Source organism: Microtus ochrogaster, unplaced genomic scaffold (genome assembly GCF_000317375.1).
Source record: "Microtus ochrogaster isolate Prairie Vole_2 unplaced genomic scaffold, MicOch1.0 UNK2, whole genome shotgun sequence".
NCBI lineage: Eukaryota > Metazoa > Chordata > Mammalia > Rodentia > Cricetidae > Microtus > Microtus ochrogaster.
This window is the reverse complement of record NW_004949100.1, coordinates 20,980,286-20,997,814: the sequence shown is the minus strand read 5'-3', so window position 1 is coordinate 20,997,814 and position 17,529 is coordinate 20,980,286. Positions and strand designations below refer to the sequence as shown.

General features: G+C 40.2%; 1 protein-coding gene across 1 annotated transcript in view; it reads right to left on the bottom strand.

The window, feature by feature from the left end:
• Heatr1 (HEAT repeat containing 1) overlaps window positions 1–17,099 on the bottom strand; it is a 46,705-nt gene extending 29,606 nt beyond the window's left edge. Inside the window, exons 1-16 of the mRNA XM_013353142.2 lie at window positions 17,025–17,099; window positions 16,565–16,738; window positions 15,874–16,090; window positions 13,716–13,857; window positions 11,962–12,063; window positions 11,502–11,642; window positions 10,246–10,457; window positions 9,991–10,124; window positions 7,163–7,265; window positions 6,171–6,281; window positions 5,536–5,653; window positions 4,307–4,414; window positions 3,600–3,695; window positions 3,065–3,153; window positions 943–1,154; window positions 532–653 (exon numbers count right to left, since the gene is read on the bottom strand). Of these exons, the coding sequence (XP_013208596.1) occupies window positions 532–653; window positions 943–1,154; window positions 3,065–3,153; window positions 3,600–3,695; window positions 4,307–4,414; window positions 5,536–5,653; window positions 6,171–6,281; window positions 7,163–7,265; window positions 9,991–10,124; window positions 10,246–10,457; window positions 11,502–11,642; window positions 11,962–12,063; window positions 13,716–13,857; window positions 15,874–16,090; window positions 16,565–16,706 (2,049 nt within the window). The 5' untranslated portion in view covers window positions 16,707–16,738; window positions 17,025–17,099. The remainder of the gene's footprint in view (window positions 1–531; window positions 654–942; window positions 1,155–3,064; window positions 3,154–3,599; window positions 3,696–4,306; window positions 4,415–5,535; window positions 5,654–6,170; window positions 6,282–7,162; window positions 7,266–9,990; window positions 10,125–10,245; window positions 10,458–11,501; window positions 11,643–11,961; window positions 12,064–13,715; window positions 13,858–15,873; window positions 16,091–16,564; window positions 16,739–17,024) is intronic.
• Between the last annotated feature and the right edge of the window lie 430 nt (window positions 17,100–17,529).

Here is a 17,529-nt window from a genome sequence, read left to right as displayed (position 1 = left end):
ATCAAATGCATTTAAAACACATACTTAAAAATACAAGCAGCAACAAAAATCAATAAATCAGACACCTAACACCATTAAAAGGTTTATAAAAGTATTTTCTTTTAATTTCATTTGGATATGCTAACAATGAAAAGACTTTAATATGTCAAATATAAATTAGAAAAAAATGAAGGTTAAAAATAACAAAGTATTTTAACTAGTCCAAAAAAATTTATATATATACAGAGAGAGAGAGAGAGAGAGAGAGAGAGAGAGAGGACTTAAACAATTGGTAGAGTATGTTAAGTTAGTGGTCGTACAAGTTTATAATTCTAGCACTTGGGAGGCTGAGGCAGGAAGATCAGGAACTCAAGGTCAGCCTGGGCTACAACAGCGAGTTCCAGGTCAGCTTGAGCTGTAACTCTCAGTCACAGTCCCCACAGGAATACCCCAAACGACCTTTGTATTTGTTTAACACTGGAACAACAACAAAAGACAGCACGCCTACTAAGCATGAGAGCAAAGTGCAGAGCAGGTGGACAGCACACCTACCAGCCTCAGCATCGAAGAGCGGTCTCCTGAGCTTAAATTGCCAGCCAGCAACTGGACCATCTTCTGATTTCCTACGCCAATTATATCTATTGACTTTCTGCTTCTAATAACATTTTCAAGAGCTGTAAAAAAAAATTGAATACAGACAGCCCTTTATCAGTGGCATTCATAGAAAGAATTAGGTAAAGTTACACATTTAGATAAAATTTTTACTAGTTCTCTTCAAAGGCTTGCTTTTTATGCTTCTTTTTAATACAAGTCTGAATTTGTCTATGAGCCACTTAGTCAAAATAAAGACTATTATGCTGACATATAACAAATACAACTGCAAACAACAGAGAGAACCAAATTTTAACAGTTTCATCTTCTTTATAAAACAGACAGCTGTTTTATCTAACACTTGTTTCTTACCTTCTTTCCAGCCTCTTAGTAGAGGATGCAGAGAGCAAATTCCTGATTTTGACAGATGTACAGCAATCTTCACATCAGGAGACTCGATGTCATCACTAGTAATGACCATGAAAGGCAGCAACTGGACAACCACCTGATTTGACAACTGATCGCTTGCACAGAGCACCTCTTCTTTAATTAGAATGTTTGCTGCGAGCTCTAGCACCCTGTACCTGGAAGACATGAGATACATTTGGTTCAGAGACATGTTAGAGACTTCAAGCCAACAGAATTCATTATTACACTGTTCTGGCTCAATTGGTAATAGCTTGTCTGGTCTCCTAATGAAAAACACTGCTCAGAGACAACTAAGACACAACCGCAAGCCCATGCCAATAAAGGAGTTATCTAGGCGATAATCTTGTCCTGTCAGATATCTTAACAAAAAACAAACACCTCCAACTGTAACAAAATATATTACATCAGATACCCCAGCTCCACTAGACAGTGAAGATTCACATTCATCCTGCATTAAAAGAAATGCATATTCTAAGCTGGAGAGATGGCTCAGCAGTTAGGAACACTGGCTGCTCTTCCAGAGGACCTGGCTTATGCTCCCAGCACTCACACGGCAATTTAACAACCAGTGGTAACACCACTTCTGGGACTCTGACACCCTTTTCTGGCCCCCATATGCACTAAGCATTTATAAGGTAAACAGAAATACATGGAGGATGGGGCTGGAGAGATGGGCTCAATAGTTAAGAGCACTGGCTGCTCTTCCAGAGGAACCAAGTTCAACTCCCAGCACCCACATGGCAGCTCATAACTGTCTGTAACTCCAGTTCCAGGGGATCTGAAACCCTCACACCAAAGCATATAAAATAAAGTAAAATAAATTATTTTAAAAAAAGGAAAAGAAAAAATACATGGAGGCAAAATACCCCAACACATCATATCACATAAACTAAATGAAAAGCATATCTTTTCTGGGAAAGGGAGAGCCAGCTTTCATTAAGGATTGTGGCCCCTGCTAGACCAACCATTCTCCACTGGATGGCCCCATGCCCATGCATGTATGGGCAGCACAAACTGGATTCTGAGGGTTATAAAGGAAAGAGCAGACCACAAAATTGGGAAGATGTGACATCAAGGGTGAATCTAGTAGTGGAGTGAATATGGTTAAAATACATTGTACCATGCATAAAATTATCTCTCTCTCTCTCTCTCTCTCTCTCTCTCTCTCTCTCTCTCTCTCTCTCTCTCTCTCACATGCATATACACCCCTCCTCTGTCACTGTATCAGCAACTGACCTATAGAGCAGACAGAAACTATATGAAACATACTCTCATGTTCTCCAGATCTGTCACTTTTCCTTGCCAAAAACAAAAGCATAAACTAAAAGCTCATCATATACTTAAGTGTTACAAGCTTTTGAGCTGGTTTACTTTTTATTGACTTTAATTACAAATAAGAGAATTGGAAAACTCTTCCCACCCTATGACTCAATTTTAACATTTTTTTAATTTTTTTTTTTTTTTTTTTTTTTTGAGACAGGATCTCACTATGTAGCTCTGGCTGTCTTGGAACTCACTCTACACCAGGATGGCTTTGAACTCAGATTCACCTACTTGTGCGTCCTAAGTACTAGGATTAAAGGCATATGCCACCACACCCAGATCTAATATTATATCTTATATACTTTTGCATTTTATTTTTTAGAAGTTCAAGCATAGAAAACGACATTCAAATACCAGGAAATCAAACAGATGTCTTACAGTTCAAGAGAGCAATCCATTAAGATCTGTTTTACCAGGGCTGGTGAGATGACTCACAGGTCAAAGCAATTGCTACACAGGCCTTGACACCTGAGTTCAGCTCCCAGCCCCATGGGAAGGTGAAAACACAGAACTGACTCCACACAATTGTCCTCTGACCTCCAAGGGTAAGCAGTGGCACATACACGCACATTGTACAAACATAGGCACACATACAATTAACAAACTTTTTAAAGCTCTGTTCTATAGTCCTGAGCAAAAGACAACCGCTAAGTTATTAAAGTCCTCAGGAAAAGGAAGAGAGCAGTGTGAACCTGAGAGGGTACTGATACGCAGAGCATGAGCCCAGGAGAAACAAACATACCACCCCTTATTCTTGAGAAGTTCTGCTCTTTGGAAGAGATTCAGAAGATGCGAAATGGTCTCCTCTACACTCAAGTGTTGCTGGAAAATCTAGATAGGGAAGAAAACACGATTAAATAAATATTTATTATCAAATATCTACAGTGTTCTTAAAATGAAATTTAAAAAATTAAAATTTTCAATTAATTGTAAAGAATCTCTCCGAAGAATCACAGTAGAATGTCTATTCTATGAGAACTTTTCTTTTGCTGCACTTTTCTTTTCACTTAGGACAATTTCTCAAAAGTGGCATTCATGACCCAATTTGCCCTGGTCTTGGGACACTGGCTGCCGACACAAAGCTCTCAAACCATAAGCACGTTTCCTTTCTGTAGTATTTCCTTATCCAGCAAACTGTGCAGTCTCCTTTGAGACTCATCAGACTATGTTTAATGCACTAGTTTCCAGACACATTCCTGCATAGAGTGAAGCACCACGTGAGAAAAACCAAGTACCTACAAACAAAATCCGCACATCCACAGAACATGTTTACTCACCTCAAAAGCACTCAGCGCTGACAAAACGACATCTACATTATCATCGCCTAACCGGGTTAGAATAGCTTCTTTAATGAAAGTCTCATCAATGCCCTCCTGAGCAAGAGAAAAGCAAATTAACGATATCAACAAAGCTCACAAATTTTCCCACTGGAACCTCAGAACACCAGCAGAGACCAGGCCCTACTCTGAGAGCACACGAATAACCAGGTCATGTCCAACAGGCCTTCTGAGATGGGTAGCTGCTACAATCCTCTTCCAGTCTCACTGAACATAGCATATACACTCTAAAGGCCATCTTTTAATTACGAGTTGGCCTTGCTAAAATAGAGAGCCCAGAGAGAGATGACAGTGCAGTGAGAGGACTCTGCAGGTGAAGGCCCTTGACATGACAACTTGAGTTCAATCTCACATGGTGGTCCTCTGATCCACATATTTTTCTCTGACCTCTGTGCAAACACTTGTATATATAAGCACAGGCACTAAATAAATAAATAGATTTCATCTTAAAAATCAACTATAACCCTTAAAATAGAAAACAAAAACATAAACAAACAACCCCCAAAACAGGGCAGTTATTTTGAAAAAACAAAAAATAAATAAATAAAATAAAGTTTGACTTATCTGTAATTATACAATATAAATTCTTGACAGAAACTCCAATTTCTTACTCTAGAATTAGACTTGGAGGGGAATCTGACACAAACCTTTGATGTTTTCATGATATTCTTCAGGTGGTTAATGGCCAGAAGTCTCACAGGAGCCAGTGGATGATTCAAACTGAGCATCAAAGATGTGTCAGAGTCCTCTAAAAACTGCAAGTCCAACATAATAATTCAATTATTTCACTTAACCTAAGTAACACATAACTAAAAATGAAAACAGAAAACACCCTACGCTTCCCAATATGCTGTGCAATAACCATCTAAATGTAGAAAGAGAGAGGTAAATGAGTCTAGAGGGCAAGGTTGAGTTACAATACATGAGAACATTCATATTGCACATATGTTCCATATACTTGTGTGGATGGGTGTGGGTTAAGTTTAGTGAAATAGCATTACAACGTAAGTCTAGTTCCAAGTGATAGTACTAAGTTGGTACCTCAGTGAAGACAGGACACAACCCAGAAAACAACAGAGAAGCTTGAACTGGCATGAAATCAGACTACAAAGGTCATCTACCTATCTACCTAATTTGTTTTTTGTTTTTTCTCTGTGTAGCTTTGGAGCCTGTCTTTGAACTAGCTCCTGTAGACTAGGCTGGTCTTGAACTCACAGAGTGCTGGGATTAACACCACCGGGCTGTCTACAGATTTGAAAATGCACCACTGGTGGCGCATGCCTTTAATCCCAGCACTCAGGAGGCAGAGGCAGGTGGATCTCAGTGAGTTTGAAGCCAGCCTGATCTACAGAGCCAGTTCCAGGACAGCAAGGACTGTTACACAGAGAAATCTTGTCTCGAAAAACAAACAAACAATAAAGGAAATGCACCATTGGAACTAAGAGCCCGATATCAGGAGAAAAAGTGCATTTATCTTTATAATACTCATTTTCAAGGGTAATCATAAGAACTTATCAAATTTTTTAGCATTTAGGCTTGAACTAAAAAATTTCTTAAGATTTATTCAGGGTCATGATCATGTGACTGCAGGCTCCTGCGCTGGTAGGTGCACACCTGCAGTAACAAGGCATGCTGGGAGCCTGTGAGGCCACCACTGTTGACAACATATGAAATGCCCAATGTTTTCCTGAATAGTACATTTTTCTTTAGTTATGATTCATGCCCCAGAGCTCTGTTTCTAGTAAGTACACAAACTAAATTCTCAGCTCTCTGATGTTTTTCAACAGAGGAAAGCAGGAAATGACTATTGGTTGATGCTCTTCAAATAAACAACCACACCAATTCTTGTCTTGACTGCTGGGGAAGGACAACATACCTGATACTTTCCTCCGCTCGTAGAAAGGGAAATAAACTGATGGAAAAGCTCCTGCTTTTTAAGGCCTGTGATTTCTTTCAGGTGTTCCTCTAATACAACATCTAATGTTCTGGGGTATCTAGGAAGGAATTACAGTTTTCATTCACTATTTTTTTAAAGATTTATTAGGCATATAGTATTCTGTCTGCATGTATGCCTGCAGGTCAGAAGAAGGCACCAGATCTCATTATAGATGGTTGTCAGCCACCATGTGGTTGCTGGGAATTGAACTCAGGACCTTTGGAAGAGCAGCCACTGCTCTTACCACTGAGCCATCTCTCCAGCCCCATTCAGTATTCTTGATAAAGCTATTAGCCACATTCACCTACATGTACAAAACACATATAAAACATAAAGGCTAATATTGATCAGGTCTGTCACTATGAGACAATAAAAGTTTATAGTTTTTTCTTAAAAAAAGTTATACTGTCCATAACCCTATGTCCTTTTGTCTTTCAATATATCTCATTCTAAATGTACTGTCCTTTTCTGAAAGGATAAAGTAGGAAAAGTATCTACAATCCATTGCTTAAGACGCAAGTTCTTTGCAGAACAGACCAACATTGAAGACGAGCACCCACACACACCCAACTTACTTGCTTTCTAAAAGTCTGATGAGAGGAAGAAACTGCTCGTTCAGCAAAGCTACTTCATTAGCATGTGTTTCCTCTTTGGAACTGTATGAAATATATTCTTCAAAAAGAAGGCTATAAAAGAAACACCAGCAGATATGGGTTATCATTCATGGAATCCCTGCTATGTACTAAGTGTTTTACAAATCATATCTCTAATGATCACACCTCCATAGGAAAGAAATTATATTGATTTTGCTGATGAAAGAATTAGGGCATTGGAAAGCTTCCAATTTGCCTGAGGTCTAAGGAAACAGCAGCAAACAGAAGTCAAGGGTGTAGTAACCCTTTCTGTGCCAGGAAGAGAAGAGGGCTATAAATTTCAAAGGTCATTCTGATTCCAGAGTAAATTAAGCCTCTGTGCACACAAATGAGGACACCTGCAAGCAGTTCTCTTTCTCACCTAACAGAACGACAAAACAGATCCAGGACTGGCTTCTAAAACTACTATTCTAACTGAAGTGGCATTCAGCCAGATCCCAACCTATGTCAACTACAACACCTAGACATTCTAGTCATCACATCAAATAGGAAATGAATAGAGAAGACAGAAGTGTCTTTCGGAGAAACAGAGGAAACAATTTCCACTGCATACCTACTCTCAGTATGAAGAATCTAAATGACATTTACTGAGTATCCGTTTGAGGTGCTATTTCAGGCACTATGCCTGAAATTATTAATAGAAAAATTTAAACATCTGTAAACTTAGTTACAACTCAAATTTAGAGAGACTAATACCTTCTCATTTTCTTCTATAAACATTAATGACAATCAAGAAAACTTTACTTTTGCATTTTAGGCTGTCAGTTGTTAGATCAATACTCATAACTAAAGAAATGATATAGACAGTGCAAACAAAATGCATTAAAAAGCAAACCAGAAAACTACTGATAAATACTGAAATGAATACTTAGCCATAAATATGCAAATCAGAAGCACGTTAACAACAATCTTACCTAGCGAGCAGGTGATCTAAGTTGTTCGTCAGTGGTATTTTTGTAAGTATTGCTTCTAAGTGTCTCTTGTAGATTTGACCATCAATTCCTTCAGTTTCTTCTCCTTGATACATGTAAACAGATGAAAACTGAGCAATATTCTTTTTGGCATCTTCATGATTAAATTTACTTACAGTGGAAATGTTTTCTAGTAATAACTTAAAAACATATATACTAGTATCTCTAGCTTTTTACTGATTACCTATTTTTGATTCAAGGTATAACTTTATTGGTAAAGTGGAGTGGCAGTGCAAATAATTCTCCCACAACATTTCCCCCTTTTTGTCTCAATAAAAGGGAAAGGTTTTAACTCTAACATAGTAAAACTATATAAAATACAAACAGTTATCAAGTAAAAAACACATCCACAATATCTAGTTCACTATTATTTGGCAAATTCAGAGAAAGCCGGGTGGTGGTGGCACACGCCTTTAATCCCAGCACTCGGGAGGCAGAGGCAGGCAGATCTCTCTGAGTTCGAGGCCAGCCTGGTCTACAAGAGCTAGTTCCAGGACCAGAACCAAAACAGCTATGGAGAAACCCTATCTCAAAAAAAAAAAAAAAAACAAACAAATTCAGAGAAAATACTCCATTATCTATCCTATCTTGGTGAATCCAAAGTTTCGTATGTAACCTATTTTCTATACTTATTCTCTTCTGTTTAAAAAAATTTATTTATTTATTTATTATGTATACAACATTCTCCCCCCATGTATACCCACACGCCAGAAGAAAGCACCAGATTTCATTACAGATGGTTGTAAGCCACCAGGTGGTTGCTGGGAATTGAACCCGGGACCTCTGGAAGAGCAGCCAGTGCTCTTAACCACTGAGCCATCTCTCCAGCCCCTACTTATTCTCGTTTTATTTAAAAATTACTTGTTTATTGATGTATATGACTGTGTGCCTACACAGAGCTTATGTGTACCAGATATATCCAGGTGCCTTTTGATGATGGCACAGGGCATCAAATCTGGAACTGGAGTTACAGACAGCTATGAACTGTCCAATGTGGGTCCTATGCAAGGGCAGTATGCACTCTTTTTTTTTTTTTTTTTTTTTGGTTTTTCGAGACAGGGTTTCTCTGTGGCTTTGGAGCCTGTCCTGGAACTAGCTCTTGTAGACCAGGCTGGTCTCGAACTCACAGAGATCCGCCTGCCTCTGCCTCCCGAGTGCTGGGATTAAAGGCGTGCACCACCACCGCCCGGCCGGCAGTATGCACTCTTAACTGCTGAGTCTCCCCACCTCTTTTTAACTAGAGTCAAATGTATATTACATCTATTGAGTCACTTACAGTTCTCAAAACATTTTTTGTATAACTACTCTCATTTGTCCTGCACCTGAAATTCTCCATACTTTTTATAAGCATTATCATGATATAGGTATCAAGAATAAAACAGAAGTGCAAAAATTATATTGTTTCCCCAGACCACACTAAAAGTTAGAGAAGCTGGCTCTAGCTGGGATCTCTGAAAGCAGGCCAAGCTTTCCTGGCAGTGCCTCCTGACTAAACCAAGGCTGCCATCTCCTAGACTTACTGAAATGAAAGCTTTAAGTCAAGATTTAGTTGTGCAAACCTTTTTATATCACACTTAACACAATTTAGAGATGTTTTTGCTAATATTCTCTAAGCAGCCATAGAACCAAGTATTTCTTTTCTGTTTATTGAAGCAAAGAAAAATAATGAAAATTATCAATTTCTTTCATAATTTGGATTTGTTTGTTGCTTTTTTTTTTTGAGACAGGGTTTCTCTGTGTAACAACCCTAGCTGTCATGGAACTAGCTCTGTAGCCCAGGTTGGCCTCGAACTCACAGAGATCCACCTGCCTCTGCCTCCCAAGTACTGGGATTAAAGGCATGTGCCACCACTGCCCAGCCATAATTTGTATTTTTATGTATGAAATCTTCTTGGCTTACTTTCTGGCAGCTGGATATTTACTGTGAATGAATCACTAGAGATCTTTAAGTATCTTTATGTATCTAGATGGGAATATTATTTTTGTCTATGCTCAGAAACATATGTTTAATAATGTAAAGATGTGTTGCTTTTGTTTATGTTGCATTTGTTTAAGTCTGTGAAGCTGTGATTCCTTGCCTGTCTAAAACACCTGATTGGTCTAATAAAGAGCTGAATGGCCAAGAGCAAAGCAGGAGAAAGGATAGGCAGGGCAGGAAGAGAGAGACTATAAATAGGAGGAATCTGGGGTGAGGAGAAGGAGCAAGAGAACAAGGAGAGGAGGACGTTAGGGGCCAGTCACCCAGCCTCCCAGCCAGTCACAGAGTAAGAGTGAAGTAAGACATACAGAAGAAAAGGAAACAGCCCAGAGGCAAAGGTAGACAGGTTAATTTAAAAGCTGGGCGGAAATCAGCCAAGTTAAGGCAGGGTGTTTATAAATAAGAATAAGACTCCATGTGTGTAATTTATTTGGGAGCTATACAGCGGGCCCCTCAAAAGAGCCAAAAGAGCAAAGATTAAAAAAGCCAAAAGAGCCAAAGGGTAAATAAAACAACAACAGGAAGCAAAGATTTACTTGGCTAAATCCTTTCATTCCAACAGAACCTATTTAAATACCAGAATCCTGAGAAATGTCTCAGAATGATAGTCCTCCCTTGGGTGAAGCTGCCCAACCCTAAAGATTTTTCACTTAATTATATAGAAACAACTTAGTTACATAGAAACGCCTGAATAGAAAGTTTTAAATAGTTTAAAGCTATCAACCAGGTGTCTGTCCTATTTGATGATAGTTGGAACTTAGGAAGCTTTTAGGCCCAAATGTAAGCCACATACCCGCAACATGCCGAACAACAGAGGCAACCAGATGGGGAAGCATGTAGCGCAGAAGAGGACTGATGTCGTAGCGTTCGGAGATCCCATGAAGTAGCGCTATGAGGTCTGGAACACTGCACAAATGAGGAAACGGCCTGGAAAGAAGGAACCATACATGATATGGACAAATAGACAAAAGCAGTGTAAAAGCAGTAGATCTCACCAAAACTTATTCAAAACAACTTCACTGGCCTCTAACTATAAAACAATACCTACTTTTTCCCAAGTGTTTCTGGCTTTTGTCGCTGTAAGAGAATTATCAGACAACCTAATCCATCCTTGACCTGAGAAGGAACCTTGGTCAATGTTCTGATGAGCTGGGATGCCAGTGAATTCACAAAGGTATCTTCCATTGTTACTTTCACAGAAATCTGACAGATTATCATGTATGTGGCAGCTCTATAATCTGGTACAGATGATTTCAACCCCTAAGCATTATTAAAATAAAAGGAAAATGAAAAAAACACAGAATTAGGTTCTTCTACTTAACATGTTATTTAAGTACAACCAATCAGAAATGTTAATGTTTGTCCTGATTCGTGTACAATCCGTATGTTTCCATGTATAAGACGAAAACAATTTTTAAGCCGGTGGTCACACCACTCAGGAGGCTAAGGCAGGATGAACATGAGTTCAAAACCAGTGTGGGCCACACAGCCAAAGGCTCTCTCTCAAAACAAAACAAAAAAACAAAACAAAACTAAGGTTGGCAGGATGGTCAGCGAGTCTAGTTACTTGGTACCATGTCTGACGACCTGAGTTCAGTCCTCAGGGCACACGGTAGAATAGAACAGACTCACACAAGCTGTCTTCTTACACAGAGGCAAAATGCAATTTTAAAACTATCTAATAAATAAATACATTGTAAGTTAAAAAAGCGAATGAACACTGACAGGCAATGACTCTTAAGAAATGGAATATCAAGGTGTTCACTTTTTTTCCTATGCGGACACAGGGTGAGAAGGAACAAACTCGAGAAAAGCCCCCTAACTCAGACATCCACTACACATCCCAACAAGAGGCAACAAGCTCTGCTTGACCTGCAAGCTCATGTCTTTGGAAGGGAGAGGTCCATCTCATCATTCACGAGAGTAAAACTGTATTATTGTATTGAAGACAGTAATCTGGGGCTTAGAAGCAGTGAAAGCAGAACCTCTGTCAAGTGTCTGGGAGGTGGCAGGTAGGAAAGACTCAGTGCTAAGGAAACAGGGAAGAGTCAGCCTGTGCCTGAAGGGCAGGCTCCTCTTTCCTGTATGACAAAAATATGACTAAGAAAATAGACCTAGGACATAGAAAGAAGCAAACATTTATTATTAGATATCTATTTAATAATGGAAGTATTTTTTAACCTAAGGATTTGATCTTATCAACCATTCAAAATATAAGCTATCAATTTAAAAATATGTATTTCTTTATAAAATTTTCAAAAGCAAGCAAATTCCTTTCTGTATAAAATTATTTACTTGACTTACCTTTTGGATGTATGGAAATAATTTGGCAACTACATTATCTGACAGGTTCTCAGCAGCCACCAGAGCAGACACGATGGTGGAAGCATAGAAGGCCAGGAGCACTCTGAGCTGAGCTGAGCTTCCCGGATACTCAGCGAACGCCTGAAATAGGGAACACAACACACATACAGGCTCTTGTGGAACACTCTGGTTCTTTAAGTATCGTACACGATGCTGAGTAAAGATGTTTCTTGACATTTTTAGGTAGTTTCTATTTAATAATCACTGTAGCTGGAATTTGACAAGCAATAGGCTAATTTACTTCTGCAGAAAAAAAATATCTTTTGGTGAAAAAACTGATTCTTCACCTGCTCATGCACCCCAAGAGCAGACCATTCAACATAAGTTCTACCAAATGTTTCCTTTCTGAGAGCCATCCATCACTTTGGGAGCCCACACACTCAACACACCCATGGCTCACCTTCACAGATCTGGTCACCAAACTGCAAATAAAATCCATGAATCCAAGGTCCTTGTAGCAATGGGTGACCAAAGTTCCTCTAGCTAAGGGCACTCCAGACTGCTGTTATTGATAAAAAGAACAAGCTATTAGAAACTGCCAACTGACCATTACCCCAACTACCTATCTAGTAACATCTGGCAGGTCATCAAGACCTTATAACTGGTGCTGATGAGATTAACACATAAACTCTTAGAAACTTTTGGAACTCCAACGAGCAGGGTAACAGCGAAGGGAGAAAGCACTTATAATGTACCACTTAAACATATTTAACCTCAATTTTCTAGCTCGTAATCATTCTACTAGTAAGATTTGGTTTTTAAATCGGTCTGCTTCACAATATTCTAATAGCAGAAACAGGCGCAGGCCCTGGAAAGCCTATACTGCTATCCCCACTAACTACTACTGCACATGGTCTGTTAATAAACATTAACAAAACAATTAAATGAAGAATCCAAGTCATCTTTAAGGGGAGAGTGAGGTTTGGATACCTGAAAAGAGCTTCTAGATAGTGCTGAAGCCTTTGGAAGACCAGGAGAAAATGGTTTGATGTTCTGAGCAGGGTGAATGCAGGGAAAAGCAGCTTTGGCACAGACCAGACTTTCTGAACTTCAGTTAGCTTGACTAATTTACATTCAGGTTCTGAGATTTTCTTTTGAATTCAAAACTGAGGATTCCTTTCCCTAGTTCCTTCTGACTGCTAACGTCACTACCAGCTGTCACTAGCCCTTGGTGCAGACCCATGGCCTGCTGGTCTACCTTCACTCTCATCAGCCTTTGTCCCAGCCCCATTAGCACACTCACACGCAGTACAAGTTCCTTCCTATGACATCCACCTACTTTCTTTTAGTCTCTGTTGTAGACGGACCTTACTAGGCCCTTCTTCTCAGTAACTATCCTTTCATTCCAAACAAAATTTTAACACTTTCCTGATGCTCTTCAAGTTATCCTTATCCCTTTAATTTGTGTAAGTATTTTAAGAGTTCCATTCTCTCCACCTTTTAAAAAATTACTTTGGTACTAAAATTACAAATGCAAAGTAGCACTCATATTGCAATTGTGCCCACTTTAGTCACAGGAACTCTAGTAAGTCACTTCAATTTTCTGAGTCCATCCTCACCTCTATAAAGAGTTTATAAGACTTCAAGACAGTACGATGTAAAATGCCTAGTCTAATGTCAAGTACTAAAAAAATACTAGATGTCATTATTATAAGAGTTTAACAGGAAGTTAGGAAACAAATGGTACAGATAAAACTGGACTATCTTCATGATCATTAACGGCTTTACTTTTCCCAAATTAAATTAAACTAGAATCCAAAATTGCCTATCCTTTCCCTCTTTTCCTTCTGATTGCTAGCTTCACCACCATCTGCCATCAGCTCTTAGTGCAGGCAGATCTGTGACTCTGAGGTCAGCCTGCTCTACATGGTGAGTTTCAGGCCAGGCAGGGTTACACAGAGAGAACTTTCCTCAAAATGAGAAAGTTTGAAAGTAGCTTGGCCCCTACAGTGAGACCCTACCACCAAAACAAAACTAATAATACTAGTCAAGCAACTAGGGAGGAAGGGGGTGATTCTCTATGAGTGGGGGCTGTCAGGTGAGACCCTGTCTCAAAGCAAAGCAAACAACAAAAAAGCAAAACAAAACAAAAAACCTTAATCATGGTTTATAATAATTATTTACATGAATGAACATGGCATTAAACAATCTTACCTTAACAGGAAACAGCCAAAACCATTTGTGTTTTGGATTGCTAATTTTTAGAAGTTGTATCACCCGCACAAATACCCGTGTCTCATGGTAGGGCAGAACACAAGCAATGAGACTATCGGGATTGTAAAGATGGATATGGAACCTAGGAACAATATGGAATGATTAAAATCAACACGATATACAAAATTCACAAGTACTTGCTTTTGCTCTTTTTTTTTCCTTTCGACAGTCTCACTGGGTAGTCCTGCGGGGCATGAAACTTGCTATGTAGACAAAATCAGGATAGGATGGCCTTGTCTCATGAAGAAACTCACAGAGATCCACCTTCCTGTGCTTCCCATGAACTACCATGCCTGGCGGACACATGTTTCTAAAAGGGCCAAATCCTGTCTCAATAGTATAATGACCTACGATGAATTTCAATCACAACAAGATAAACAGTACTTAGATAATAAACTCTACTTTGCATTCAAGTTTGATTCAACATGGTTCAATCAATTCTGAAGCAATAACATTTTGAATATTCGGTATCAAAATTTATACCCTATTCACTTTAAACTTTAATGAAACTGTGATCATCATCATCATCATAAAACCAAGAAAACTAACTGGCTAACAAGACAACAATTGCTGGGCTTGTAACCTCCTACTGCTTTCCTAACCAACATATTTCAAAATACTTATAATAATAATAATGATAGTAATAAAAAATTTTGGTTGTTTTTCAAGACAGGGCTTTTCTGTGTAGCCCTGATTTTTCTGGAACTTGCTTTGTAGACCAGGCTGGCCTTGAACTCAAGAGAGCCACCTGTCTCTGTCTCCCAAGTGCTGGGACTAAAGGCGTGTGCCATCACACCCTGTGAAAAACCAAAAGATTAATAAAATCACATTAATTTCTTCAGACTGAAATATAATAGTGCCAGATCTTGCCTTCTATTAATTTTATACAGGCTCGAATATTAACCATGACACTACTTGTATGAAACTTTCTCAACAAATCCTGTCCAAGTCACCTAAATCTTATGTAAACTTTCCCAACAAATCCCGTCAAAGTCACCTAAATCTTATGTAAACTTTTACTGAGGTATTTATTTAAAGACAGTCACCAAGGACAACCTACAGATTTTTTTTTTTAATCACACTTAACGTTTGCTGAATGAAAGCTACATGAAGAAGGGCTGGAGTGGAGGCTCAGCCATTTAGCCTCTACAAGCTGCTCTTGTAGAGGTCAAAAGTCTGGTTCCCAGCATCCACAGTAGTTAGTACGGGCCATGGTATATACATGCTTAATACACATTACTAATACTACTTGACTTGGCTTGATATATTAAAGGGTAGTCTTAACCTCTAGTGTGGAAAGAAAGAAACTTAATAGTTTCATCCTTGAAAATGACTCTGAAAAGGAAATGTACACTGCTCCTTAGAACTAATGAGGTTAGCCGGGCAGTGGTGGTACAAGTGTTTAATCCCAGCACTCGGAGGCATAGGCAGGCAGATCTTTGTTGAGTTCAGGGTCAGCCTGGTCTACAAGAGCTAGTTCCAGGACAGGCTCCAAAAGCTACAGCAAAACCCTGTCTCGAAAACCAAAAAAAGAAAAACTAATCAGGTTAGGTTTTGTCTGATGGCACCCACAGTACTTAGGCAGGAGTAAGAGTTCAGAACCCTAATCTCAGGATTTGGGAGGCAAAAGGAGGCAGATTCATGAGTTTGAAGTAACCCTGATTTACATAGTGAGTTCCACACCAGCCAGGGCTACAAAGAAAGACACATTCTGAAAACAAAGAGAAAGAAAGAGAGAAGTTAAAAACCAGCTCAAGCTGTATGAGACCTTACCCTCAAAATAAAACTACACAAGAGTGATGGCATACATCTTGAATCCCAACACTGGGGAGGAAAGGGGCAGATATCTGAGTCTGAGGTCAACCAGAGATACACAGTGAGACCCTGTCTCAAAAAACAAACAAACACCACAAAACCCAAAAAAAAAACTAAACACACTAAACAGGACATTTTACTCGAGATCAGCATGTTTAATATAAGAACATGTTCACTTCACACTCCAGACATCCCATTAATCTAAGTCAGCTCCAGCTAACAACACAGCTTTAACGAGTGTCTGCAACTCTCTAGTCCGTAAAGGATTAACGTGGTTAGCTACCTGTGAATCAACCACTCCAGGCACTTCTGTGCTGGCTTAAGCAGGAAATACGGAGACAAATGAAGGAGGAACAGTGAAATGTTTTCATCCAGCTGTTTGTTCACTGCTTTGGTCTGAACGCTGCGCTCCAAGGTTTTTGCTAGCTGGCTGAACAACGGTGCTTCAAACTGTTCAAAGGCAGGGTCAATTCCAAGAAGCTCCTCCAGGCCAGTGCATCCTACAAGAAGAGTCACTTAGAACTTCTAGTTTCCTTATCCCTAAATCCAAGAACCGTATAATGCGTAATTCACTTTCAAACGCTGGTTTTTGGTTTTACATATAGGACTTATCTGATCTCACTCAATAGGAGGAAAGAAAGTACTTCACACCAAGAACTCCATCCCGACCCCTCTTCCTAATCCTTCTTATAACTACTCTCAGTTCTGGAAGACTCCCTCCACACCCCAGTCATTTTCTCAATCTCCTTATTTTTCTTCATTTTACATATTAGTTGCTTTGTAAAATTTCAGATTCCACTATTTATAAATACATTTAAGCATCTAACAAGTTTGCTTTTTTTTTCCCCCCTTAACAAGACAAATCACGTAAGAACCTGCTCGGGAAGCAACAACGCAGAAGACAAGAAAACACAGAAAAAGCCCCCCAAAAAAACCATTGCTCCAGGAACATTGCTGAGTGAAAGGGGGCTCACCGATGGCAAAGGCGGTGTCCCTGTCGATGGTGGCCGCTTCCTTGGGGTCAAACAACAGAGAGGCCACTTCATGTCTAGATAGGAGGCTGGGATCAGTTTGAGGAAGGGCGAGTCGTTGGAGCTGCTGGGCTAAGGACGTCATCTTGCAAGGCAGTGGATGTCTTAAAACACGGGCTAAGAAATAAACATCGTGGAAAACTTCTGCTAAACTTCAAGCGGCTTAACCTGGCAGCACAGGTCTCATGAACTGGCAACACCGAGTTCCGTACTCTCGAGGACACAGAAACCCACCGCCCAGGCTCTCCAGAACCGCGGAGGCTCAATCATCTAAACAGCATTAACTACACCTCGGCAGCTCACGCTTTCCCCAGGCAAGGAACAACGGCTTCAAGTCCCGCCCTGGCTCCCCGTCCCAAGTCACGGCCGCTCCTGGCTGCACCGTGCTCCTCCTCACCCAGACCTTGGAATATCTGCAGGACTGGATACCCAACAACTCTTCAGAGCAGCTCCCACATGGTGCCGGCTCTATCCCGGAACTCCAAAGCACGCCTCATAAGAACTTCCGGTTTCGCACTACGGCCAGTGAAGAGGGACATGTTTGTAGGAAACGCGATGTGCTAGCCCCGCCTCCCTGAGAGCTAAACCTACCTCGTGTTGGTCATTTAATCCCCCACCTACTTCCCCCTGCACGTGCCTGATCCTTGAGGCCCCGCCCTCGATCCCGCACCTCTTTGAAGCTCCGCCTTCCATCCCCGCCTCTTTCTAAGACCCCACCTTTATCCTACGCCCCTCGCTGAATTTTACTAAGCCACGCCCACAACCCTACCCTTCGGGCACGTTCTGTCCCGAAAACCACGCCTCTAGGGCCCGCCCCTTTTGGAGCCCCGCCCCTTGGTAATACAGTTTGCTGCTCCGGGTCCCTGCTGTTTCCCCACGGTTTGTGTTCCCCTTAAGCTAAGGTATGG